General features: G+C 41.5%; 1 protein-coding gene across 1 annotated transcript in view; it reads left to right on the top strand.

Annotated features, from left to right (window-relative positions):
* The window catches only part of arb2a (ARB2 cotranscriptional regulator A), a 310,752-nt gene that overhangs the window by 172,648 nt on the left and 112,694 nt on the right, over positions 1-25,410 (top strand). The window contains exon 8 of the mRNA XM_060906938.1: positions 14,046-14,165. Coding sequence (XP_060762921.1) covers positions 14,046-14,165 — 120 coding nt within the window. The remainder of the gene's footprint in view (positions 1-14,045; positions 14,166-25,410) is intronic.

Raw genomic sequence — 25,410 nt, 5'->3', positions numbered from 1 at the left:
CTCATTGAATGGAATGGAATTTTTTACCCTTCTCATTGAATACCCCTCCCACTGCCAACCCTTTATCCCAAAACAATGGCACATACATTTTTTGATGGCCAGTTAATTGTCCAAATCAGTGGAGCAGATTTAGGCCCTGTCCACACGGCAACGGATTCAGGTGAATCTGATAAAATTGTTTATCGTTTCGGCCTGGCGTCCACACGGCACCGGCGTTTTGGGTGCCCCAAAACGAAATCTTTTGAGAACGGGTTCCAGAGTGAAAAAATCTGGCAACGGAGCCGTTGCGAAGTCGTCTGGATGAGTAGAACGGATTTGTTTACGATGACGTCACAACCACGTGCTTCACGCCGGGTAGAAGTGTAACGAACTCGATGCGAGTTGTCAACAAATCCTATAACTTGGTTCATGAAACACGCTTACAAAATATTTTCACTGTGAATATTTATTGTGTAATGGTGCAAAGTGAGAGAGAGAGTGAGAGAATAGCCCTTAGGGCAGAGTCAATCCCGCCAGCAAAAATAGGGGGAAAAAAAGGAGCGATCTCACCTCTTCAGATGTTTATTCCGGACCATTAAAGAATTCTGGAGGATATCAGAATGTTGGCGTACCGGCTTCCATCTACCCCCGTTCATTCCTCTTTCCGCGTCTCCATTCAAAAAACGAGCACGTGATTTAAAGGGACTATATCCATAGGGAGTGAGAAAGTGTGTGCGAGTGACAGTGACAGGGATGGTCACTGTGCGCATGCGCAGTTATGCGCATGCGTCTACTTCTATTGTTCTGGTGTCTCCGATGGGACCGTCTTACAGCGCACGTAGTGGTGTGGCATGTGTATTGCATCGTTTTCAGCAAGCGTTGCGTTGCCATATGAACCTGATATTTTACTGATCCGTTGCCCATGTGGACGCGATATTTAAAAAAAAAAAAATCTCATTGCCGTTGTCGTGTGGATGTAGCCTTAAGTTTCTGTGCTTGATACATTCCTGAGGGCCTCTGCATGCTCTTGCGACAAGGCTTTTGCAGATAGCTTTTCACAGACAGTTGTAATTTATCGTTGAGTGGGGAGTAATAGGCGTGCGCGATGTTATTCACCGCCACAACGCAAGGGGGCGCGAAATCGCTAGGAGTAGTTGGTGGGTGTGGTTAGTGGAGTGTTTATCCTCCGGTTACTTATAATGACTAGAACTGGAGTCGTATAGATGTACGTACTTCCTTGATCAACCGCTCTTCGTGCTGCTCCATCTTCGCTCGTGTTTTTAAAAATGCCGGTCGTGAAAACAAAACAAACCGGGAAAGCAGGGAAGCGGAAGTGCGTGTACAGCGGATGTAGAGTGGACCAATCAGAGCCCTCTTGTTTGCGATGCTGTCTGCGAGGCTTCTGTGGTGGTCACAATTTTTGGGAGGTGCGCGCAGAGCGTCTGCGAAGGGGGGGGCTACGCAGACGCTATCTGCGACGCCGTCTGCAAGGACTGGGTTGTCAGCATAAATTGGCCTTAAGACTAAACAGAATCACCTCAAGTGATCTAAACAGTTTGTCACAATGGGTAAGGTCATGGTTTTTGGGTTTTTTTACGCACGCATTCCAACACAGTTCTAAAACTGGTTTTTACAACAACATTTTTTTTTTAAGTACAATCATGACATATATACTACATGGATATTATTGTAGCTGAACTTGCGCTGAATACAAAAAAAGTCACACGACTTTGAAAATACTGCTTAGATTTGTTGAAATTGAAATCATCATCAGAGCATGCCAAAATCATTAGTGCCAGAAAATACCCTCCGACCCCAGAGGCTTCATATGTATGAAGTAAGGAATAAAACAAGTTATTAGTTTTCTTTTGTTACAGACATGTAAAAGTTTTTTCCTTTACCCGACATGTTTCGACGGTGTAACTTCCGTCTTCATCAGAGGGTCACCCGGATGTTGGTGTGTGACGTGCTTTTGTAATCAGCTGACGTTATGGAGGTGTGGCCTCCCTGGCAACATTGACAGGTCGGTCACACCTCCCGCTGGCAGTGTTGCCCCCTCAGGACGGCGCTCCAGGTGTGGGAGAGCAACAGATACCACCGTTGGATTAAGGAGTCAATAGAAATCAGAAAGCGTAGCCCAAGAACAATAAACAGGGATGAGGGGGCATACATGCTCTCCCACACCTGGAGCGCCATCCTGAGGGGGCAACACTGCCAGCGGGAGGTGTGACCGACCTGTCAATGTTGCCAGGGAGGCCACACCTCCGTAACGTCAGCTGATTATAAAAGCACGTCACACACCAACATCCGGGTGACCCTCTGACGAAGACGGAAGTTACACCGTCGAAACATGTCAGGTAAAGGAAAAAACTTTTACATGTCTGTAACAAACAGGGCTTTGAACCAGAATTTTTTTCCTATTGGTTCGTTCTGAACAGAAACAGAATTTTAACGTTTCCGGTTTTGAGTTCCACCATTAAATAGACGTTCCCGAACCGGTTAGAACAAAAAAATTTCGTTCCCGGAATGGTTAATTACGTTCCCTGTCAGCTGTTTAACAAATGGCTATAAAATTATGTCTCTGTCTCAGCCAGCTTAAGCCAAATGGAGGCTAATTCTATTACAACCTTCATTAAATAAGACAAGAAATAATTCAAAACAATTATTATTTCAAATGTTGGCGATTTGGATTCTCAGTATGTCTTCCCATCTACACAAACAGAAAAAGTGCCAAAAATGAAAGATAATTCGTTTAGTGTGTTACCAAAGGCTAGTCAGGCCCTATGCATTGATAGGCTAACAGAGGTTAACGGCATTTAATGTTCGCGAGCCTCTCATTAACGTGGACAAATATATTGATATCGTGTTTGAAATTGACGTTTTTGAATAACGATAGACTGCAATATTTACCTCTTATTTAAGATGTGGAGACGTGATAGTAGTCCACCCTCCCGCTCTCTCCATTCAGTCAGCGAACGTCACACAGGAAGTGAACCCCAGCGGGTCATAGAAACTTGTGCAGGAGAAGAATGACTTTTTTATTTGTAGGCTACGGAAACTTTGAGGAACGCAATAAAAACCGGTATTAACCGGTTACCATTATTTTTAATAAGCGTTTCTGTTCCGGAACATAAAAAATAATAAAGTTTCTGGTTTCGTTTCTGTTCCATGTGAAATAGAAAAAGTTCCCGGTTTTTGTTTTCGTTCCTTGAGCCGGTTCAAAGCCCTGGTAACAAAAGAAAACTAATAACTTGATTTAATAAGACGACATAATGAACGTGACACATCTAAGGAATAAAACACTTGGGGGCATGCTGTCATGAACTGGGGGTCATTTCTACCCCCAAATGATTTAACAGTATATCCCGAAGTAAAGCAGTTGTTCAACAATTAGTTTTTTTTATCTTGAAACTGGAAAGTCAAGTCAAGTTTATTTGTATAGCGCTTTTAACAATAAACATTGTCGCAAAGCAGCTTTACAGAATTTGAACGACTTAAAACATGAGCTAATTTTATCCCTAATCTATCCCCAATGAGCAAGCCTGTGGTGACGGTGGCAAGGAAAAACTCCCTCAGACGACATGAGGAAGAAACCTCGAGAGGAACCAGACTCAAAAGGGAACCCATCCTCATTTGGGCAACAACAGACAGCCTGACTATAATATTAACAGTTTTAACATGAGGACAGTTTTGTTGATGTTATAACTCTTCATTGATGGAAACTTGAGTGAAAAACTGTTTTCACTCAAAACAGTAGAAAGCGCAAAGTCCTTTGTCCAGAACGTTCTCCTTTGTAGGAAAACTGTTACAAAGCACTGATACTGGAGACTCCTTCCATAAACCTTAAACATCTCCTGAGAGAACGCTTCATCATATCAGCAATTACACGTCTTTGAGTGAAATAGCAACCTGTTTCTTTTTCAGTCTGTTCATTATTAGCCTCAGAGTATCTGCAGTGTCCACCTTAGAAGTCCCTTAAATGAGATGTTGCTATAGAAACAATAGCTTATTAAAATGAGTGCATTAATATTCCATTATCTTTGGAAACACTGGATAATACAGGTTCACTTCATACAGACATCACTATCAGGAAATCCCACCGGAAAAAGATAATCTCAGCTGGGTCGGTGAGTAACTGCGATGCGTAAAAGTTTGTAAAGTTTCCATAATTTTATTCGCTGTAGATTAAACTTCAGTAGCTCTTTTTGCTTATACAGGAGTTATTTTGTGCACGCTATTTCGTCATCGTGTATTTGATCTTAAATTATATTTAAAGTAACGTTGAAAAGGTCTTCAAACTACTAAGTTTAACCTGAGAATTTGTTTTATTGCTTATTCCCCCCCCCTCCCCGTTTGTAATCAATCCGTGTGTGTGTATAGGTTTGTGTTCACCCCGCATATCCATCATCATATCATATATAAATATACACCCCACTCCCTCCCCCAGTGGGACAGTCCAAGATGTAATCTGCTCTGCTTGGATTGCATCACACCGCTACACCTTTCATATTTATTTACTTTCATAAACAAGCTGTTTGTCAAGAAATCTTGTCGCCCTTGTCAGCCGTTTCGATTTTAATTCGGTTATTAGGCTGTGTTCAGGAGCATAATCTCTAATTGAAAGCTGATGCAAGAGAGTGTGCGACGAGCCAAACAATGAGCAAACGGGAAAGAAAAGTTGTGTGTGAGGGTGTGTGCGCGCGCATACGAGTTCAACTTAATGCTACTTGATTTAGCCCTGAACTCAAAGTTTGATTCTGCATCACCGTTCATTTTTAATTCATTCACATTTTGCAAATTGATATTTTTTTTCTGTTAAAATCACAGATTTTCTCAATACTGTAATAAATAAATACATAAAAAAGAATCCAGGCAGCGCTGTCGGAGCTCAGTTTGTTAAATCACGAAATAAGCACAGTGTCTTCGAGTGATTTGAGAGTGCTTTCACATGCACAGTGTTTAATTTGTTTGAATCGAACCCTGATGCGTTTTTTACTTTTAGTTGAAGTTCAGTCACTTTCACACAGTGTTGTAGTCGAGTCACTAAACTTCAAGTCCAGTCTCGAGTCCCCAGTGTTCAAGTCCGAGTCATTAAAGAAAATTTTGAGTCCAGTCCACTATTGATCCGAGTCGAGTCCAAGACATTTGACGGTGGCTGTTTCAGCGCCATTAACATTAGTTTGTTCCTGAACATGACGTATGAACAGGTGAATGTGCTTCTCTTTATCAGGGAGGGTGAAGTATTCTGTCAGAGATGGTTGGGAAATGGGTGTAAGTGCAGAAGGTGTGTGTGTTTTTAATACAAATATAGACAGGTAAATGATCCAGAACGGCAGGCAAAATTGTAAAACCGTGAAACAGGCAAGAGGTAGAGCGAGGCACAAACAAGCGATCGTAGACTCGGCAGAATCAAATACGAGAGACAGGAAAACAAACCAGGCTCGGTAATGTGTCAACAATGCAACTCAATACTTCGCAAAGTAAGTATGTTTCACAGTTTTTATATAGGCGCACTGATTACGCTTTAATCCTGTGCAGGTGTGTGTCGTTTACGGCACGTGCGAGAGCCCACTTGGCATGCGCGCTGTCCGGAGTGCACCCGAGAGTCTATTGCCTCTTTTCCACCAAATCAATTCCAGGGCTGGTTCGGGGCCAGTGCTGGTGCTGGTTCACAACTCGTTCAACTTGCGAGCCAGCTGAGAACCAGTTTGCTTTTCCATAGCTCGCGGTGCTAAGGGAAGCCATGTCATTACGTCGCTGTATACGTCAGTTGCGTCGTTGTATACGTCAGTTGCGTCGTTGTATACGTCAGTTACGTCACTGTATACGTCAGTTACGTCGCTACGTTTGCATAAACCTTGGCACGAATATCGAAGCAAAAACAACACGGAAGAAGCAACAGCAGCAACAACAATAATAATGGATGACTTCGCGTTTGTACAGCTGCGGCTTCTCGTCACTTAAAATTGGCGATCTTTCGCGGTCTTGTTATTGTTGTTGGTCTTAACAACTCCGCCCCCCGCTGACGTAAGCGGTTCTTTCCTCTGGCCCAGCAGAGAGTTGGTGCTAGCCTGGAACCGGTTTTTCTGGCCCCAGAGCCAGTTCTTTGTCAGTGGAAACGGAAAACCCGGTTCCAAACTAAGCACTGGCCCCGAACCAGCCCTGGAACTGCTTTGGTGGAAAAGGCGCATATCTGATGCATGCACCAAAGTGCACAAGTGTGACACTCTTGCACAAAATTAGTACAAAAATTTATGTAAATGTAAATATCTTATGCCTAATTATTATGGCATGTTCCAGAAAAAAAAAAATCCAAGTCCTCGTCTCCACTTTACGAGTCTGAATACAGTTAATGCACGAGTCTGAGTCATCAGTGCTCAAGTCCAAGTCGAGTCACGAGTCCTTAAAATTAAGGCACGAGTCGGACTCAAATCAGAGTCCTGGACTCAAGTACGACAAGCCTGCTTTCACACTTCAGTGTGGACGAAAACATCCAGTCTGAGACACTGAGCAGCGAGGTGGTATCGGTCTGGCTCCGAGCAAGCCCTAGTGCAGTTCGTTTGCAGTGATTGGACCTGAAATTGACAGTTTTATTTGTATAGCAGTTTTAACAATGGACATCGTCACAATGTTCAAATCGTCACAGAAACAAATAAAGTCCAAATGAAATTTTAAATTTATCCCAAAGGAACAAGCCAGAGGAGAACGGTGTCGAGGGAATAACTTTGAGACCACTTGAGAGAGAAACCTCGAAAGGAACCAGATTCTAACGGGAAACTGAGTGACAGGGGATATACTATACTATACTACACTATTATACTGTGCTACACTATACTAAATTGTATCCCTCCTCAAAAAATACCTGTGCAGGGATTGGCCAAGGATGGCTCATGTGACATAAAATAGCTCCACCACTGATTAAGCAACGTATCACATGACATTAAAAAAAAAACCCAGAACGGATATGGTGTGAGTCAGTCATGGTATATCCTGGATATACCATGAACTGGCGTCACAATTTCAGGCTATACGGCTGACTTGAGTCTTAATTTTATTTTACGGTAAAGACAGACAAAAACAGAAGTCATTCATACAGTTGAAACAAAAACATGAACATTTCAGCCAGGGGATTTTCAACTGAACATATTAAAATAAACACAAATCAGTAGTTTTAACAGATTTCTGATTTTGTGAGTCAGTAATTGTTTTTATGTACTGCTTGGTCTCTTTTTCAAATCCAAAAATAATGGTTTAGTAACCAACTTGAATCAAAGCTGTGGCTCTGCAAGTATTTCCGTGTGTGTACTGTAGATTTATGTATCATGATCATGCCTAGCTATACTACACTGTACTATACTACACTATTATACTCTGCTATACACTATGTTTTACAATAATATATGGACATGAGTGTTTTACTGAGAAATACACCACTCGTATTTTTCATACAAGCTCCATCCGGGGCACTGAGAGCCAAAACCGTGACATAAATCTCTTTATTTTTTTCGCAGTCCGGTTTCCATCAAATCCTGCACTCTGATTGGCTGGCGAGCGGGTCCGTATCCTACGATGCGGACCTCTGGCAACTCGCTCGTTCACAGCAACAACAAACATAGTAGCATTTTTTGTCAACATTTATCTTTTTTTTAATAAGATTTATTTATAAGATTATCAAAAATTTTATACATTTTTGCCAGCATTTCTCAGGAGAATAGCATTAATTTTACAGCATGGATAGCGATAACGACAGTGTTCACAGCGAAAGCGAGTTTTACTACCCTGAGGAAGACGAAATAAAAGAAAACATTTCAGGAGAAAGCTAAAAACCTCTACTGTTGCTAACGCCGAGCAAAAACATGGCTGAATCCTGAATGACTCCTATTTGTATAAGGCCAAGAAAAAATAATTGTTTGTTTCCGGTTACCCGACCGACCATTTAAAAAATGCCCCGACCCTAGACTTTTTTGTTAGATGTTTAAAAAAAAAAAAGTATTTTCGCCGACCAACAATAAATTTTGAAAAAAAAAAATCTGCATTACGATTTGCATAATATTGTCGATCTGACAAGTGACTAATTCTAAAACGCATATATCGGACAAGAAACACTCATTGATTTCTCACGGCCTCAATCTGACGTCATGACCTCTTTCCGGGAAACTCCGGCTTGTGTTGTACACAACGCTAGGCATCATGGCGGCCAACGAAGTGTTCTCGATTACCGTGATCGGTTGTGACCACACGGAAGATTGTAAGACAATAAGTTCATTTTATAAGTTTTCAACTGTAAAAGAACTCTACGAACATTATCATCCTCCGCTGGACGAGTCATGCAAACAGTATACACGCAGCGCCCAGGCTAACGGCGGTATCGATATCACGATGGATATCACCTAAAATGTATTTAAAAAAAAAAAACTACCTACCCGGTATTTTGTGTGATAAAAAATAAATAAAATAAAATAAAAAGACCTACCTACCTACCCAATTTTTTTCAAGATGTAATAGGAAACAAACAATTATTTTTTCTTGGCCTAAATAGGGGACTACATAGGTGGCAAAATGTAGTTTTTTTTCCTGCCATGGAAGTGCACTTGTATACCGAGGAGGAAGCCATTTGCATTACAGCCGTGAATGAGGATTCAAAATGGCGGCTCGGCTCGGTTTTCCCTTTCGGGCGCTCTCGTTTTCTGTTAGAATTTGGTAAAGAAAAAAATATATATATTATTTACCAGCTTAAGGTCGGTCCGTATGGTGAAATACCGTGACCTCGGCCTTGAATACTGACCTCAGCCCAGAGGGCCTCGCTCAGTACTTTCAAAACCTTGGTCACGGTATTTCATGATGCGGACCTCCCAGCTGGTAAATAACACGCATGCATGCATTCAGTCAGTCAGTCGTGAGGAGATCAGTGAATTGTGAGTTCTACTTTTTTTTTTTTTAATATATAAACAATTCAACTTCAAGCATTTTAGTGATCTCTGATGATGGTCAATCAGGATCTTTTTCCAACCACATTTTTTCCTACAAAGTTGACAGTTCACCACTGTCCTTCCATGTTTTAATAATGCATTGAACTGTTCTTTAGCCAATTCCAGTCATGCCAGTAATCTCCTTAATTATGTTCTTTGCTTGATGCAGGCCAACAATTTGACCTTTCTGAAACACAGGAACATCTTTTCCACGGTCACAGGATACGTCTTCGTGTTTAAGAAATGAGAAGCTACTCATTGCATCAGTTCAGGTTAAAAGAATTGTTGTGAGCGGAAACGCGTTAATCACTGCAGTAATTATCCAATCAAAGGCTCTTATATCGTCGCTTATTTAAATCCAAATCGCGACTTTTTTGGGGGGGGGGGCTGGGCAGTGTACCAAATTATACTATGAGATACTATACCATATAGTCAAAAGGTAGGAACTTGAGCATTAGAATCATTTCTGAATTTATTCTAGTTTTAACTTATTCTGCTGCATCAAACTGAAGTTCTTAGCTATTCAGTGACCACTGTGAACCAAACCCGCCATGAGTTTGGAGCTGCATACAGCATTTTATTTTTGTTATTACCTCACCCGCGACGGAGTAAGCGGGGCGAGGTATTGTAATCCGTGCAGTTTGTTTGTGTGTCTGTCTGCTAACAATCTAGCGTCTAGACGGTTGCACTGATTGACCTTCAAATTTTCAGGGTAGGTGGGCAATGGTCCGAAGATTACCTGATTAAATTTTGGGGGTATAATCGGGTCATATTTTCCATAACTCAAAAGCGGTTGCCGATAGACAAATGTTTACTATTATGAGCATTTAGGAACTCCCATATGGCCTTTCATTTGGCACTATTTGAGCCCCTCGATTTATAAAAATAAAAGCACATTGTGTCTGGCTCTGAGGATTTAAAACCCTGAGCTGTGTGAGGACATGAAAACGGAGACCTCAACGGATGGAGGGACATCAGAAGTCCGTGTGAAGAAAGAGGAGACGCTGGAGCTGAAAATCTACAACCATGGAGACGACCTTGATAACCCACCTGAAGGTCTCTTTGTTAAAGTGGAAGATCCTGACAATAAAGACCATCTCTACTGTGAAGTTTGCAAATCCTTCTTCCTCAACAAATGTGAAGTTCATGGACCACCCCTCTTCATCCCAGATACTCCTGTTCCCATGGGAGTCCCTGACCGAGCCAGACAAACTCTTCCTCCTGGGCTAGAAATCCAGAAGTCCAGTATTCCTGATGCAGGCCTGGGAGTGTTTAATAAGGGGAAGACTGTTCCAGTAGGTGCACACTTCAGACCCTACCAGGGAGAGCTGGTGAACAGAGAGGAAGCCAGGAACAGTGGAGATCTCTCAGTTTTTGATGTTTGAGTGTTTTTTCCACCGGTTGTGGTGTAGCTCTGGACCTAGTTTTGGGCGTCAGTTCCCTCCAGGCCTTGGTTTGCTGTGGGTGATGCCTGTGCTCTCAGGTATGGACCGCAGTGAGCTCGTTGCTCATTTTACATCGTGGTTGTCCAGCGCTCTGTGCTTTAACGCTTGGCGTGATGTTCTGAGCGATGTTGCTCGGTGGTGTCGCGGCGGCTGTGCAGGCGATTTGGACATACCAGTGCTCTGCATGGCGGAGCTTCTCTGCTCGCTTTGTGGATCCATGGCGTGGTGTTCGAGCGATGTTGCTGACGGCGGCGGTGCTGGAGATGTGGGACTCGTTTTCATGCGCCTTTTGGTGGGACTGTGGCTGCTACACCACTGGAATTACATCCTGACCCCTACTTGGTGGACTTTTTTATCTATTTATTTAATTTTTTTTCTTGTCTATAATTGTAAAGTGTCCTTGGGTTTCTTGAAAGGCACTATATAAATTTAACTTATTATTATTACCATGATCTTTGACCTTGAGTGACCTTGAAAGGTCAAACTCAAGGTCACGGATTTTCAGAGGGCTGTAACTTGAAAACGGTTGATGGTAGACTGATATTTACCCTTATCCACTTATAGGAAGTGCCATCTGGCCTTTCATTTGGCACCAGGACCTTTGACCTTGAGTGACTTTGAAATGTCAAACTCAAGGTCATGGATTTTCATAGGACTGTAACCTGGCAGCTGATGATTGATAAATATTACCATTATCAACACGGGTATAAAATAAGTGCTTCCGGGCGAGGTTTGTTTTGCCTGGCAACACTTGTTTATATATTTTATAGATGCGAGCTGCTAAACTGAGCAAAAGCACTGGATATTTAAATCAATAAACAAAAAATAAAATAAATGCTAGATTTAAAACTTAAACTAGTTACTTGTATAACTACTGAATAATGTATTTATTGCTAACCTCTGTGTTCTCCATGTTCTGATGGTGTTCATATTGTTAGCGAAAGGTTTGTTGATCTTTACTCCATTCGCTGTATTTCTGACTAGCAAATGGAAGCGTTATACGAGTACTCGAGTTATCCTCTGTATACGTGACCAATTTTTTTCCTTTGCTTTGCTTAATTCTGGGTGGTGCAATGGGGAGCATTGTTGCCTCACAGCAAGAAGGTTCTGGGTTCGGGCTGCAATGGATTTGCGACCTGTCCGGAATGTACCCCATCGCTCGCCCAGGGTCAGCTGGGTTTGGCTTCAGCTTCCTTTCCATGGATAAGCGGTATAGAAAATGAATACATGTTTAATCGTGTGCAGTATGAAACCAAACCAAATAGCATATGACCCAAAAGTATCGATTTCACTCTGATTCTGATGCGGCAAATAGGTGCGAAAGTGCCCTAAAGGATCCATTAAACACATCACTGAGATCACGTCACATAATGATCAGAGATGCACCGATTGACCGGCTGCCGATCGGAATCGGCCGATTTTCACGTGATCGGCCATGACCGGCGACCGGCCGGTCAAAATTAAAATATGCCGATTTTCTGCCGATCAAAACTTGTGTATCACATAGAGATGAAAGTGGAAATACTCGTAATTCGCAACTAAAAGGCTGCAGCTCCACTGGCAGCTTGAACATGCTTTCTAGTCCGATTGTGTTGCGCTTGCGCAGAACAGTGTCAGTCCTGCGCGCCTAACGAGCTCCGGTGCGCGCGCCGTTAACAACAACGAAATTCACTATATTTGGATATCCACATATAGTGAAATTATTTTTGTGCCAGATATTGGATGTGAAAAGAAGAAAACGTTTGTGGTTGTGTGAATTTCCCATTACAGGAATGTTAGCCTATTACCAAACATCTAGTTAGATTTGTACAAAGAGAGAAAGAAAAAAATGCCTTTTTGTTTGTTTTACAGCCTTGGTTGCACTTGATTCCATTGGAAATTACTCTACAAATACACATTTGACAAAGATGATAGAATGGCTATGGTATAAGTATGACTGGAAATTATTTTTGTATTTTGATACTGAATGAAGAAATGGGTTGTTCTATAAGGCACAAGTTTTCAGATCTAAACAGGCTTATGAAAGTGTGTTCCATAGCAGTAGGCAAATAATATATGAGGGGGAAGTTGGTTTTGTGCCAGATATTGGATGGGAAAAGAAAAAAATGTTTGTGTGAATTTCCTATTTCAGGAATTAATATGTTAATACCAAACATGAAGAAAGATTTTACAAAGAACAATGTCTTTTTGTTTGTTTTCAACCTTTGAGGTGTTAAATTTATTACTGAAAATCTGGCAGAATGTTCTATTAAAGAAAAGATAAAAAGAAAATAGTTTGTGTGTGCTGTGAAGTGGTTTGAAAAAATGAAATCGGAATCGGCCAAAATCGGTATCGGCAGGTCACACTCCATGGAAAATCGGAATTGGCCCAAAAAATTGCAATCGGTGCATCTCTAATAATGATGAAAATAGAGACTTTGATACTGAAATTTCGCTTTCGTTTCTATATGTAAGAGAGTGTACTAGCAGTTAATTCGCTGGCTGTCTCTGTGGGTTTCCTGTTCGTGCGTAGTCATAGATTTTTGCCATGTTTAACAAGGGTAGAGGTCCAGAGATGATCCGAGGTCAAGTACACTACCGTTCAAAAGTTTGGGGTCACCCAGACAATTTTGTGTTTCCCATGAAAAGTCACACTTTTATTTACCACCATAAGTTGTAAAATGAATGAATAGAAAATATAGTCGAGACATTTTTCTGGCCATTTTGAGCATTTAATCGACCCCACAAATGTGATGCTCCAGAAACTCAATCTGCTCAAAGGAAGGTCAGTTTTATAGCTTCTCTAAAGAGCTAAACTGTTTTCAGCTGTGCTAACATGATTGTACAAGGGTTTTCTAATCATCCATTAGCCTTCTGAGGCAATGAGCAAACACATTGTACCATTAGAACACTGGAGTGAGAGTTGCTGGAAATGGGCCTCTATACACCTATGGAGATATTGCACCAAAAACCAGACATTTGCAGCTAGAATAGTCATTTACCACATTAGCAATGTATAGAGTGGATTTCTGATTAGTTTAAAGTGATCTTCATTGAAAAGAACAGTGCTTTTCTTTCAAAAATAAGGACATTTCAAAGTGATCCCAAACTTTTGAACGGTAGTGTAGTATTAAGAGTATTAAATAGTTTTAATGCTTTGAAAGGACATGTTCGTGTGCGCTTTAAGTAAACATGAGCTTAATGATTCTCCATATAAAGGAAATATTTCATCCGCTGTTTCATAATTAATCTTGATTTAAGAGCACAGCTCGATTTGTCGTGAAACTTCGCTTCAATTCTCAGTTGCTACAAATCTATGGCTTCGTCAAACACACAGATCGATGACCGTCTTCTCTATCTCGAGCTCTCTCTTCTCATTTGGGCGCAGCCTCACCTCGGGCCTGTGTTAATTACGAGTGTTCTGTCCATGCTAGTATGTGACCTTCCCCCAGTGTTGGCCATTTATGTGCTTACTGTTTGTATCAAGGCCACATTGATTGTGTAGCCGAGTACAAATTAAGATTTAAACTTGCCGTCACAGGAGCTATCAGTTTTTACATTTGGGGCATTTGCAATATGCAAGGCTCATTGAACCCGGGAGGGTGTGTGTGTGTGTGTGTGTGTTCAGATGTTATCTCTTAGAGTTCTTGTGTGTGTATGTGTGTATTTACAGGAAAACAGTTCATCCGAGGAGCACACACTTTATGTGTGGGACCACTTCATTTCCAGATCTCACGCCAAAAACATCTTCGTGGTTGCTCACAGCTATGGAGGGCTGTCTTTCGTGGAGCTGGTGAGTGTTTTACGTTGTGTTTTTGTTTTTGAAAATTTACACACGCACGTGCGCACACACTCAGTCTCAAAGTCAGGGTTGACCGAGTGGGTAAGAAGATTGTACAGGAGAGGAATGATTAAAAATACATCACGTCGTTGGGAAAGCTGTGCTTCCATAAACAATCCAGTACATCCTTATCCTAAGGCACCTTCAGCTATCAGAGCGAGAGGAGGAGAGGAGGAGAAATGCAGCAGCAGATGATGTGAGAGAATTTTAGGAATAATTAATGAGTGTGTGGCTTCATCCAATCCAATTACAGAGCATTAAAGGTGTGTGACTTAATCCAGTCAGAGACCATTTGTTGACATCCTGCTTAGAAGTGAGTGGTGAAACGGTGTCAGTTTAAATATAAATGCAGTAAATACAGTATTAGCTTCAAACCCAGTTGTTTGCTTTGTAGGGTCTCTCAAGTGTCATCACATCAGAACTGTCTCCAGGTTGCAACGACAACACACATCGCGCGAATAAGAGTTTGCGGTTTCAGGGAATATCGGCATCGCTCTGATCTGACATTAGTAATTACCGGAACTAACTGGTGTATAATGTGCATTTATTCTATCCACATTCCCTGGTTATGCGCAATCGTGCATTCTGATTGGCTACTCTACTACTAGGATATCAGCTCATATACCCTGAGTAGAGAAAAACAAAATGGCGGCGTGTTGCTGAAGCAACCGAGGATGAAATGCTTGAAAACAAAACCTCAAAAAAAGGCAACAAAATATGGAATGGAAGTATTTGATGGTAAGAACGTCTCTTTTTTTTTTTCAAGAATTATTATTATTATTATTATTATTATTATTATTATTATTATAGCATTTTTCACGAATTATGCCCGTCATTTCGCCAGTTTGTTTCAGGGCTTTGAACCAGAATTTTTTTCCTATTGGTTCGTTCCGAACAGAAACGGAATTTTAACGTTTCCGGTTTTGGGTTCCACCATTAAATAGACGTTCCCGAACCGGTTAGAACAAAAAAATTTCGTTCCCGGAACGGTTAATTACGTTCCCTGTCAGCGGTTTAACAAATGGCTATAAAGTTATGTCTCTGTCTCATCTGGCTTAAGCCAAATGTAGGCTAATTCTATTACAACCTTCATTAAATAAGACAAGAAATAATTCAAAACAATTATTTCAAATGTTGGCGATTTGGATTCTCAGTATGTCTTCCCATCTACACAAACAGAAAAAGTGCCAAAAATGAAAGAGAATTCGTTTAGTGTGTTACCAAAGGCTAGTCAGGCCCTATGCATTGATAGGCTAACAGAGGTTAACGTCATTTAATGTTCGCGAGCCTCTCATTAACGTGGACAAATATATTGATATCGTGTTTGAAATTGATGTTTTTGAATAACGATAGACTGCAATATTTACCTCTTATTTAAGATGTGGAGACGTGATAGTAGTCCACCCTCCCACTCTCTCCATTCAGTCAGCGAACGTCACACAGGAAGTGAACCCCAGCGGGTTATAGAAACTTGCGCAGGAGAAGAATGGCTTTTTTATTTGTAGGCTACGGAAATTTTGGGGAACGAAATAAAAACCGGTATTAACTGGTTACCATTATTTTTAATAAGCGTTTCTGTTCCGGAACATAAAAAATAATAAAGTTTCTGGTTTCGTTTCTGTTCCATGTGAAATAGAAAAAGTTCCCGGTTTTCGTTTTCGTTCCTTGAACCGGTTCAAAGCCCTGGTTTGTTTACATTCTAAGTGGAAATGATTTTGTCAGACGTTTTGTATAAAGTTTTTATTTATTGAATTTGCTAAAAATAAAAATGCTCCGTTTCTCAAAATCCAGTGAATGTGGATAAAATAAAACCGTCATTCCATTCAATCTCATCGTGCATGGGTTATAGCTGACTCGGTGCTACTGTATGGGTGCTACTGTATCTCGGCTCATATGGGTCATTCCACGTCAATTCAACCGGGGCCCGCACACTTAGGTCTCAAAAAATTCTGAAAAAATCACCAGATGTACCCATGTTAGCTAGGAGAAACACTGTAAATGTATTTGAATGTAAGATGTATACTTTCCATGTTACAGCCAGTTTTACTGGGGCAGGGGGGGTCAATTTTGTTCAGACTCTTTTTTTTTTTTTTTTTTTTTTTTTTTGGTCGTCAAAGTTCACAAGCCCATAGCTCAAGAACTAAACCATGTAGGAGGCTCAAATTTTGCATGCTGGTACATAAATAGGAGTAGTATGTAGCAAAAACTGTCATTTTGGGTCTGGATGATCCTGCATGGTCAAAAAAATCAAGAGCCTATGCTGGGTAAAAATATGTCTTCTGAAGGCCTAAACAGAGCACAGCCAAAAGCTCCAATAAAATTTTGATCATCTTTGAGGGAGTGCTATGACCATGCAGGATCATCCAGACCCAAAATGACAGTTTTGCTACATACTATTCCTATTTATGTACCAGCATGCAAAATTTGAGCCTCCTACATGGTTTAGTTCTTGAGCTATGGGCTTGTGAACTTTGACGACAAAAAAAAAAAAAAGAGTCTGAACAAAATCGACCCCTCCCCCAGTAAAACTGGCTGTAACGTGGAAAGTATAAATCTTAGATTCAAATACATTTACAGTGTTTCTCCTAGCTAACATATACGGAAGCCGAGAAAGGCCCTTCATATAAACCTTTTTTTTTATTCACCTTGTTATCCCGAGATAACGACATAATTAATTCAGGATCTCGAGAAAACAACACAACTAATTCGAGATCTCGAGAAAACAAAACAATTATTTCATGATCTCGAGTAAACAGCTGAGAAATGGCCAGGAGACTTGTGATATGCTGACTTTGGGGCTATTTCTCATTCTGGATAGACGCAACTTTGGTCATTAGAATGTCTGGAATAATCGATCACCTAATAAAGCAATATTTTGATCAGGGGTTGACACAGGGAGAGATTGCATTAAGTCTTTTAATAAGGGATCATTTCAAAATTAGTCCGCGGCACCTCTTGTTTTTTCGAGATCACGGAATAATTGTCTTGTTTTCTCGAGATCTCGAATTAGTTGTGGTGTTTTCTCGAGATCCTGAATTAATTATGTCGTTATCTCGGGATAACAAGGTGAATAAAAAAAGATTATATGAAGGGCCTCTCGCGGCTTCTGTAAACATAGGTACATCTGGTGATTTTTTTTTTTTTTTTCAGAATTTTTTGAGACCTAAGTGCACGAGCCCCGGTTGAATTGACGTGGAATGACCCATATACGACTCGGTTTCGTGGAATAACTGTTAATTATACCATTGTGTGACCACGTTACAGTGGTTAAAAAGAGCTCTTCAGTAGCTTTCAAACAAAACCAACGGCTGTAGAAAACGGTCATTTTAGCTGCCTTTGGAGCGTGGTTTCTGTTATGGAGCTCCTTATGTGTCAGTAGGTCGGACACTGTGTCCATTCACTCAAAATTTTGAGGAGAATTTATGAAGTATTTATTGATACAGAAATAAAAAAGCAGTCTTTTCAGTCATATTTTTTTCTCAACGTTTTTTTTTTTTCCAAAACATTTCTGAGAATCAAATCGAAATCATGAAGATAGTATGGTGAGTATGGTGAATTGAATCAAAACGTGATCGGAGTGCATCACGTCACCCTTCCAGAGGACCCAACAGCGAAGTTCAGGAGGGTGCTGTTGCTTCGGTTTACTTTTATATAGGAAGCTTGTTGGATAAAGAAAGATGATAATATCAGGAGCATATTGGACATGCTTTTTTACAGTGTTCATTCATTCATAACTCCTTAATCCTGTTCAGAGATCCTGTGCTTTAAATTACTACTGTGTTTATATTTTGGGAGATAGCAACATAGTTTGGAAGTTCAGGTGAATAAGTGGCGTGGGATTTGAAACCAATTCTGCACCGCGCTCTGGACAGTTGATGATAGGATTGGGAATCGTCGATAGATTCCAACACTGTCAGGTTTGACAATTTAAATGTCTGTCAGCTTCAATAAGGAAAAAAAAATAAACTGCTTCGTATCTCAATATTTATTTTCTTTTCATCAGTGAAAAGATACTCCTCCAGTACAATGCTGTAACTCTGTGATGTTTGTCTGGGCTTCTTTACTATACAAGAATTAAGCGTCTTTGTTTCTGTTCAACACGGAGAGCACAACATGCATCGTTTCTATCATTTTATTTCAGTTTTGTAATGAGCTTCGTTACAGTTAATAATTTGTTCGGTTTATTTACACTGGTGGCTTTAGTTTTGCAAGCATTCATGATGTTTGAATAAAAACTGACCACTACGGCCAGCTCGTAACCAGCTTCTGGTATTTATTTTTTTCCTGTTTGTAATGATTGTTTGTTTGGCCACACCCCTTGCTTTTTCCCATCTCAGAGCCACAGGTGATACGATCATCAATTAGTATATAAATATAGTTAGGGGGCACAATAGGATGATAGCATAATACACATGCCCTGTGTCCGAAATCGCTCCCTACTCACTATATAGGGCACTATATAGTGCTGTCCGAAATTAGCCTGGGCCCGCCCATCCTAAGCGTGACGCAACACGAGGGCCTGTTGCGAGCTTAGTCTGGCCAGGCAAGCTATCTACAGCTCTTCCAAGCTCCGGAAAAATCGGGAGCCAATCAACTTTGAGCATCTCCAACGGCCCTGGGTAGAGGCGTGTTCAAGGCAGTGACGTAGTAGAACTGCGACCGGAAGCCATAGATTGTTTACAGAATCATGCTGTATTGAAAGCATTCAACGGAGCAAAGAGCAGCCCTGGAGGTATTTATTGAAAGGAAGGACGTTTTCGCCTTGCTCCCGACCGGCTTCGGTAAGAGTTTAATCTACCAGTTAGCCCCGCTAGTAGCCAAATCAATGGGGCTCAGCAAGAATCCGATTGTCGCGTCACATACGTCAGAGGAAAGAGTGATGTGATTGGTTTAAGCTTCGTCACAGCCTTTTCTGGCTTCGACCAGTAGCAAACTGAGGCATTTCAGGGAGGCGGGTCAACCACGGGCTCTGGGAAACGGTTGGGCTGAATATCTTGGCCAGACCAATGGCTCGGAGAGCTTTGAAGTCGCGTTAGCCAGACTAGTCCGAAATGACAGTAAGGATTATTACACCCTATGTAGTGCACTCAAAGTATCCCACAATGCATCACAAAAAGTAGTGTACAACCGATGGGCACTAACCAAAGCAATACATCCCATCATGCATTGCGGTCGCGCTGAAAGAAATCAAATTAAAAGTCTCAAATTTGATTTAATAAAAGGCAGCGGCAAAGAAGAAAGGATTCAGCCTTGATTTAAAAAAAACTGAAAGATGCAGCTACTTTGTATTGATTAATGTGGGAAATACGCTCAGTATAATATGGATTTATCACAAAAAAATACCTATATACATGTTATTTACCAGCTGGGAGGTCCGTATGGTGAAATATCGTGACCGAGGTCTTGAAAGTACTGAGCGAGGCCCTCTGGGCCGAGGTCAGTATTCAAGGCTGAGGTCACGGTATTTCACCATACGGACCGACCTTAAGCTGGTAAATAATTTTTTTTTTTCCTTTACCAAATTCTAACAGAAAACGAGAGCGCCCGAAAGGGAAAACCGAGGCGAGCCGCCATTTTGAATCCTCATTCACGGCTGTAATGCAAATTGCTTCCTCCTCGGTATACAAGTGCACTTCCATGGCAGGAAAAAAAACTACATTTTGCCGCCTATGTAGTTCCCTATTTATACAAATAGGAGTCATTCAGGATTCAGCCATGTTTTTGCTCGGCGTTAGCAAGTTAGAGGTTTTTAGCTTTTTCCTGAAGTGTTTTCTTTTATTTCTTCTTCCTCAGGGCAGTAAAACTCGCTTTCGCTGTGAACACTGTCGTTATCGCTATCCATGCTGTAAAATTAATGCTATTCTCCTGAGAAATGCGAAAATAAATGTTGACAAAAATTGCTACTATGTCTGTTGTGAATGAGCGAGTCGCCAGAGGTCTGTAACCAGGGTCCGTATCGCAGGATACGGACCCGCTCGCCAGCCAATCAGAGTGTGGGATTTGATGGAAACCGCACCGCGAAAAAAAAATACATGTATTTATTATTTTGAAAACCCACCAGCCGACTGATCTGGCACATTTAAATTGTGCGACAGTGATGACGTAAATACCAGCGCAACGGACTAGTGTCCGAAAGCGGTTTTTTTTTTTTTTCCATTTTACCAATGAGCTCACTATATAGTCCTCTATCTAGTAATTCCCTATATAGGGAGTAGTGAACGAGCGAGCGATTTCAGACGCAGGGATGATCTCACAAGCCTTCTGCGGACACGACTACTTGCTTGTGATTTCTTACACAACTTCACTGTCCCAAATCCAAACACACACTCAAATATCCAAGAACCCAAATGTTATAAACCACCCACTCTCCTCTGATAGAGCTCATGGCCAGGAGGGTTCCTACCCCTCCGATTCCCTCAGGGCTGTGTGTTTATCTTACAGACACTCTGTAAACTACTTGTTTGCTCTTTTAAATATCTTTGTTTTGATATTTATGCTGTAGGCTGGTAATTTTGCATCTGGTGATTCTCAGAGAGGGTGAGTCTCAAACATTTCTTCCTCATGTCTTTTCAGGGAGTTTTTCCTTGCCGTTAACGTCTCTGGCTTGCTCTTTAGGGATCTTAATCTACACCCAGGTTTCTGTAAAGCTGCTTTTTAACAATGTCAATTGTTAAAAACACTGTATAGACAAACCTGGATTCAATCTGAATGAATAGTTTTTTCCACCCTGAACACTCTTCCATTTTTTTCCCTTCACACATGCACTTGGGTTTTGGTTTTTTTTGCTCTGGTATGGGAGCGTGTGTGTTTGAAATGGACACTGCCTCTAGTCACGGCTGGCTAATTTAAAGTGTTCTCATTAGCTTATGTTCATTAAAACCTGACACTTCTCTCGTACATGTACATCCTTCACACAGCTGTGTGTGTGTGTGTGTGTGTGTGTGTGTGTGTGTGTGTGTGTGTGTGTGTGTGTGTGCGCGCACGTGCATGTAACACTCGTGCAAAATGTGAGATGTTGAAGGTTTCATATTTGTTGAGGAGAGACATCAAGACGTGTTCCAAGATGTTAGGCTTCTAATCGGAAGGTTGTGAGTTCAAATCCCAGCACCACCAAGATGCCGTGGCTGGGCTCTTCAGTAAGGCCCTTTACCCTCAACTATCCAGTTGTATTAAAAAAAATGAAAACGAGATGAACGTAAGTCGCTCCATATTACTGTAAATGTAAATATTTTTGATGACGCACTCAATAGAAGCTTCGTTACATGTCACGGATTTGTATTTTGTCACGTGTGTTAGTTGGTGGCGGGCATTACTGTATTTTAATACTCAAGTTTGAGTGTATGGATGCCAGGCTCTGGAGAAAGTAAGTGTGTGTCTGTTGCACCTTTTCCACCAAAGCAGTTCCAGGGCTGGTTCGGGGCCAGTGCTTAGTTTGGAACCGGGTTTTCTGTTTCCACTGACAAAGAACTGGCTCTGGGGCCAGAAAAACCGGTTCCAGGCTAGCACCAACTCTTTGCTGGGCCAGAGGAAAGAACCGCTTACGTCAGCAGGGGGGCGGAGTTGTTAAGACCAACAACAATAACAAGACCGCGAAAGATCGCCATTTTTAAGCGACGAGAAGCAGCAGCTGTACAAACGCGAAGTCATCCATTATTATTATTATGGTTGTTGTTGCTGCTGCTTCTTCCGCGTTGTTTTTGCTTCGATGTTTGCGCCAAGGTTTATGCAAACGTAGCGACGTAACTGACGTATACAGCGACGTAATGACGTGGCTTCCCTTAGCACCGTGAGCTATGGAAAAGCAAACTGGTTCTCAGCTGGCTCGCAAGTTGAACGAGTTGTGAACCAGCACCAGCACTGGCCCCGAACCAGCCCTGGAACTGATTTGGTGGAAAAGAGGTGTGTGTGTGTGTGTGTGTGTGTGTGTGTGTGTGTGTGTGTGTGTGTGTGTGTGTGTCACCTCTGACACTGTGGTCTCAATCCTCTATTCAAAAATCTCAACCTCTCAGGACAACACTGCTGACCTCTGACCCCAGAAAGAGCACGGACGTCAACTGAATCTAACACCATCTTCCACCCTATAAACACACACACACACACACACACAGAGTTAAAGTTAGTGTAGAAGTAATCTCTGCAGCCTTGATTAAATCCTTAAAGCTTGCAAAGAATGTTTATCTTCATTAATTGAGCCACGCACACAACATACAGGCTTAAAGATTCTGTGAGCACTCCAGTTGCTCAGAACACAAGGAGGAAAAAAGCAGCCGAGCAGCTAATTGATCAGGAAAGTGGTCCAGGGGGAATGCAAAGGGCATAAAAGGCGAGAGGAGCAGTGAGGGGGAGGAGAGCGAGAGATGGAAGACCGCTAGTTTTAGCCGAGATGGACCGTTTGACACATGAACGGCGCTCCAGAACGCTGTCTGTCTGTGGGTTAATTACCGCTCGCCTCCTGCAGTTAATAAACACGTTTCTGATCAAGCACATCAAACACTAACCGATTAATCCCCCTCTGCTTCATCCTCGCTCACTCTCACTGTCTCCGCTCTGCATTTTACCCAGATGTGAATTTTTTTTTTTTAACCACATGTCATAGACTGTATGGCCTAATTATAGATACATCAAAGCACAGCTTAAGGCCTGAGAAAGAGAAAAGGAGAGAGTGGATGCTTTCAGGCAACTTTTTCCTCCTGTTTTCACACCGGTCATCACTTTGTTTCTTTTACGCTTCAGCTATTTCAGTATTTTCAGCATGGTTCTTTCCGACCAAAGGGTTCACAACTCCTCGTGATATCATTGTTCTGGTTAGTATGTAGTGTTCGCCTGGTCACTGTCCTTCAACAGATTTAATTCTGCATTAAACTCAGAAGTAGGAAGTTTACGTCCACGTGCTGGATCTCCAAAGTGGGCGGGTGGGTGTAAACACATGCCTCCATGTTCATCTTTTGTTAGCAGCAAACTAACTGTGGTGAGTGATGTATTTGTGTGGTGTATTTGCCTTCTCAAAACAGTCAGCTGGTGAGTCAGCGTTCCAGATTAACAGGCTCATATGTCGGTATGACGGTTGCTCTAAAGCAAATGCTAATATATACAGCAGAACTCACTTTAAAATAAAGACTTTCTTTACTGTTGATGCTCTGAGCACCCATTTCGATTTGATGCCATGTGCCAAAGTTGATGAGACCTTCCTGAATTTCCAAGTTGGAATTCTGAGTTTCAGGGGCGGATTCTGTGGTTTTGTGGATTACGTGATCATCTCTCTGTTAATCTACCCAACACCATTGCAGATCCTGTAAAAAAAAAAAAGATTTTAGAACGTGTCATGTCACGCTGCAAGTTGAGCCATTTTATCAATCAATCAAATTTTATTTATATAGCCCTTTACAATAACCAAAAGGTACCCAAAGTGCTTTACATCAAAGCCATAAAACAGAACACCAAAACACATAAAAACACAGGTTTTAACTGCGGAAGGTGCCACCGTGCTGCAGATTACCAAAAGCCTTTCAGAAGTACATGAAATAAAACAGACGAAACGAAGCACCCCTCAAAAACAAGACTCCCCTAGTCAGGATTGTATGCCAATCTAAAAAAAGCAGGTCTTCAACTTTGATTTAAGAAGGCCGGGATCTTGTCTGAGATTAAAATCTCAGACAAGTAAGAGGGAGCCAGGCCATTGATGGCATTAAAAGCAAACAACAGAAGTTTAAAATCAGTTCTAAACTGAGATTTTAGAGTGTGCAGCCATACAGACTACGCACACTCTGCCACACACACACACACACTATCTGTAGATCATGTACAAAATACAACCCCGATTCCAAAAAAGTTGGGACAAAGTACAAATTGTAAATAAAAACGGAATGCAATGATGTGGAAGTTTCAAAATTCCATATTTTATTCAGAATAGAACATAGATGACATATCAAATGTTTAAACTGAGAAAATGTATCATTTAAAGAGAAAAATTAGGTGATTTTTTAAATTTCATGACAACAACACATCTCAAAGTTGGGACAAGGCCATGTTTCCCACTGTGAGACATCCCCTTTTCTCTTTACAACAGTCTGTAAACGTCTGGGGACTGAGGAGACAAGTTGCTCAAGTTTAGGGATAGGAATGTTAACCCATTCTTGTCTAATGTAGGATTCTAGTTGCTCAACTGTCTTGGGTCTTTTTTGTCGTATCTTCCGTTTTATGATGCGCCAAATGTTTTCTATGGGTGAAAGATGTGGACTGCAGGCTGGCCAGTTCAGTACCCGGACCCTTCTTCTACGCAGCCATGATGCTGTAATTGATGCAGTATGTGGTTTGGCATTGTCATGTTGGAAAATGCAAGGTCTTCCCTGAAAGAGACGTCGTCTGGATGGGAGCATATGTTGCTCTAGAACCTGGATATACCTTTCAGCATTGATGGTGTCTTTCCAGATGTGTAAGCTGCCCATGCCACACGCACTAATGCAACCCCATACCATCAGAGATGCAGGCTTCTGAACTGAGCGCTGATAACAACTTGGGTCGTCCTTCTCCTCTTTAGTCCGAATGACACGGCGTCCCTGATTTCCATAAAGAACTTCACATTTTGATTCGTCTGACCACAGAACAGTTTTCCACTTTGCCACAGTCCATTTTAAATGAGCCTTGGCCCAGAGAAGACGTCTGCACTTCTGGATCATGTTTAGATACGGCTTCTTCTTTGAACTATAGAGTTTTAGCTGGCAACGGCAGATGGCACGGCGAATTGTGTTCACAGATAATGTTCTCTGGAAATATTCCTGAGCCCATTTTGTGATTTCCAATACAGAAGCATGCCTGTATGTGATGCAGTGCCGTCTAAGGGCCCGAAGATCACAGGCACCCAGTATGGTTTTCCGGCCTTGACCCTTACGCACAGAGATTCTTCCAGATTCTCTGAATCTTTTGATGATATTATGCACTGTAGATGATGATATGTTCAAACTCTTTGCAATTTTACACTGTCGAACTCCTTTCTGATATTGCTCCACTATTTGTCGGCGCAGAATTAGGGGGATTGGTGATCCTCTTCCCATCTTTACTTCTGAGAGCCGCTGACACTCCAAGATGCTCTTTTTATACCCAGTCATGTTAATGACCTATTGCCAATTGACCTAATGAGTTGCAATTTGTTCCTCCAGCTGTTCCTTTTTTGTACCTTTAACTTTTCCAGCCTCTTATT

This window comes from Neoarius graeffei, chromosome 24 (assembly GCF_027579695.1).
Source record: "Neoarius graeffei isolate fNeoGra1 chromosome 24, fNeoGra1.pri, whole genome shotgun sequence".
NCBI classification, from domain to species: Eukaryota; Metazoa; Chordata; class Actinopteri; order Siluriformes; family Ariidae; genus Neoarius; species Neoarius graeffei.
This window is presented reverse-complemented; position numbering and strand designations above follow the sequence as displayed.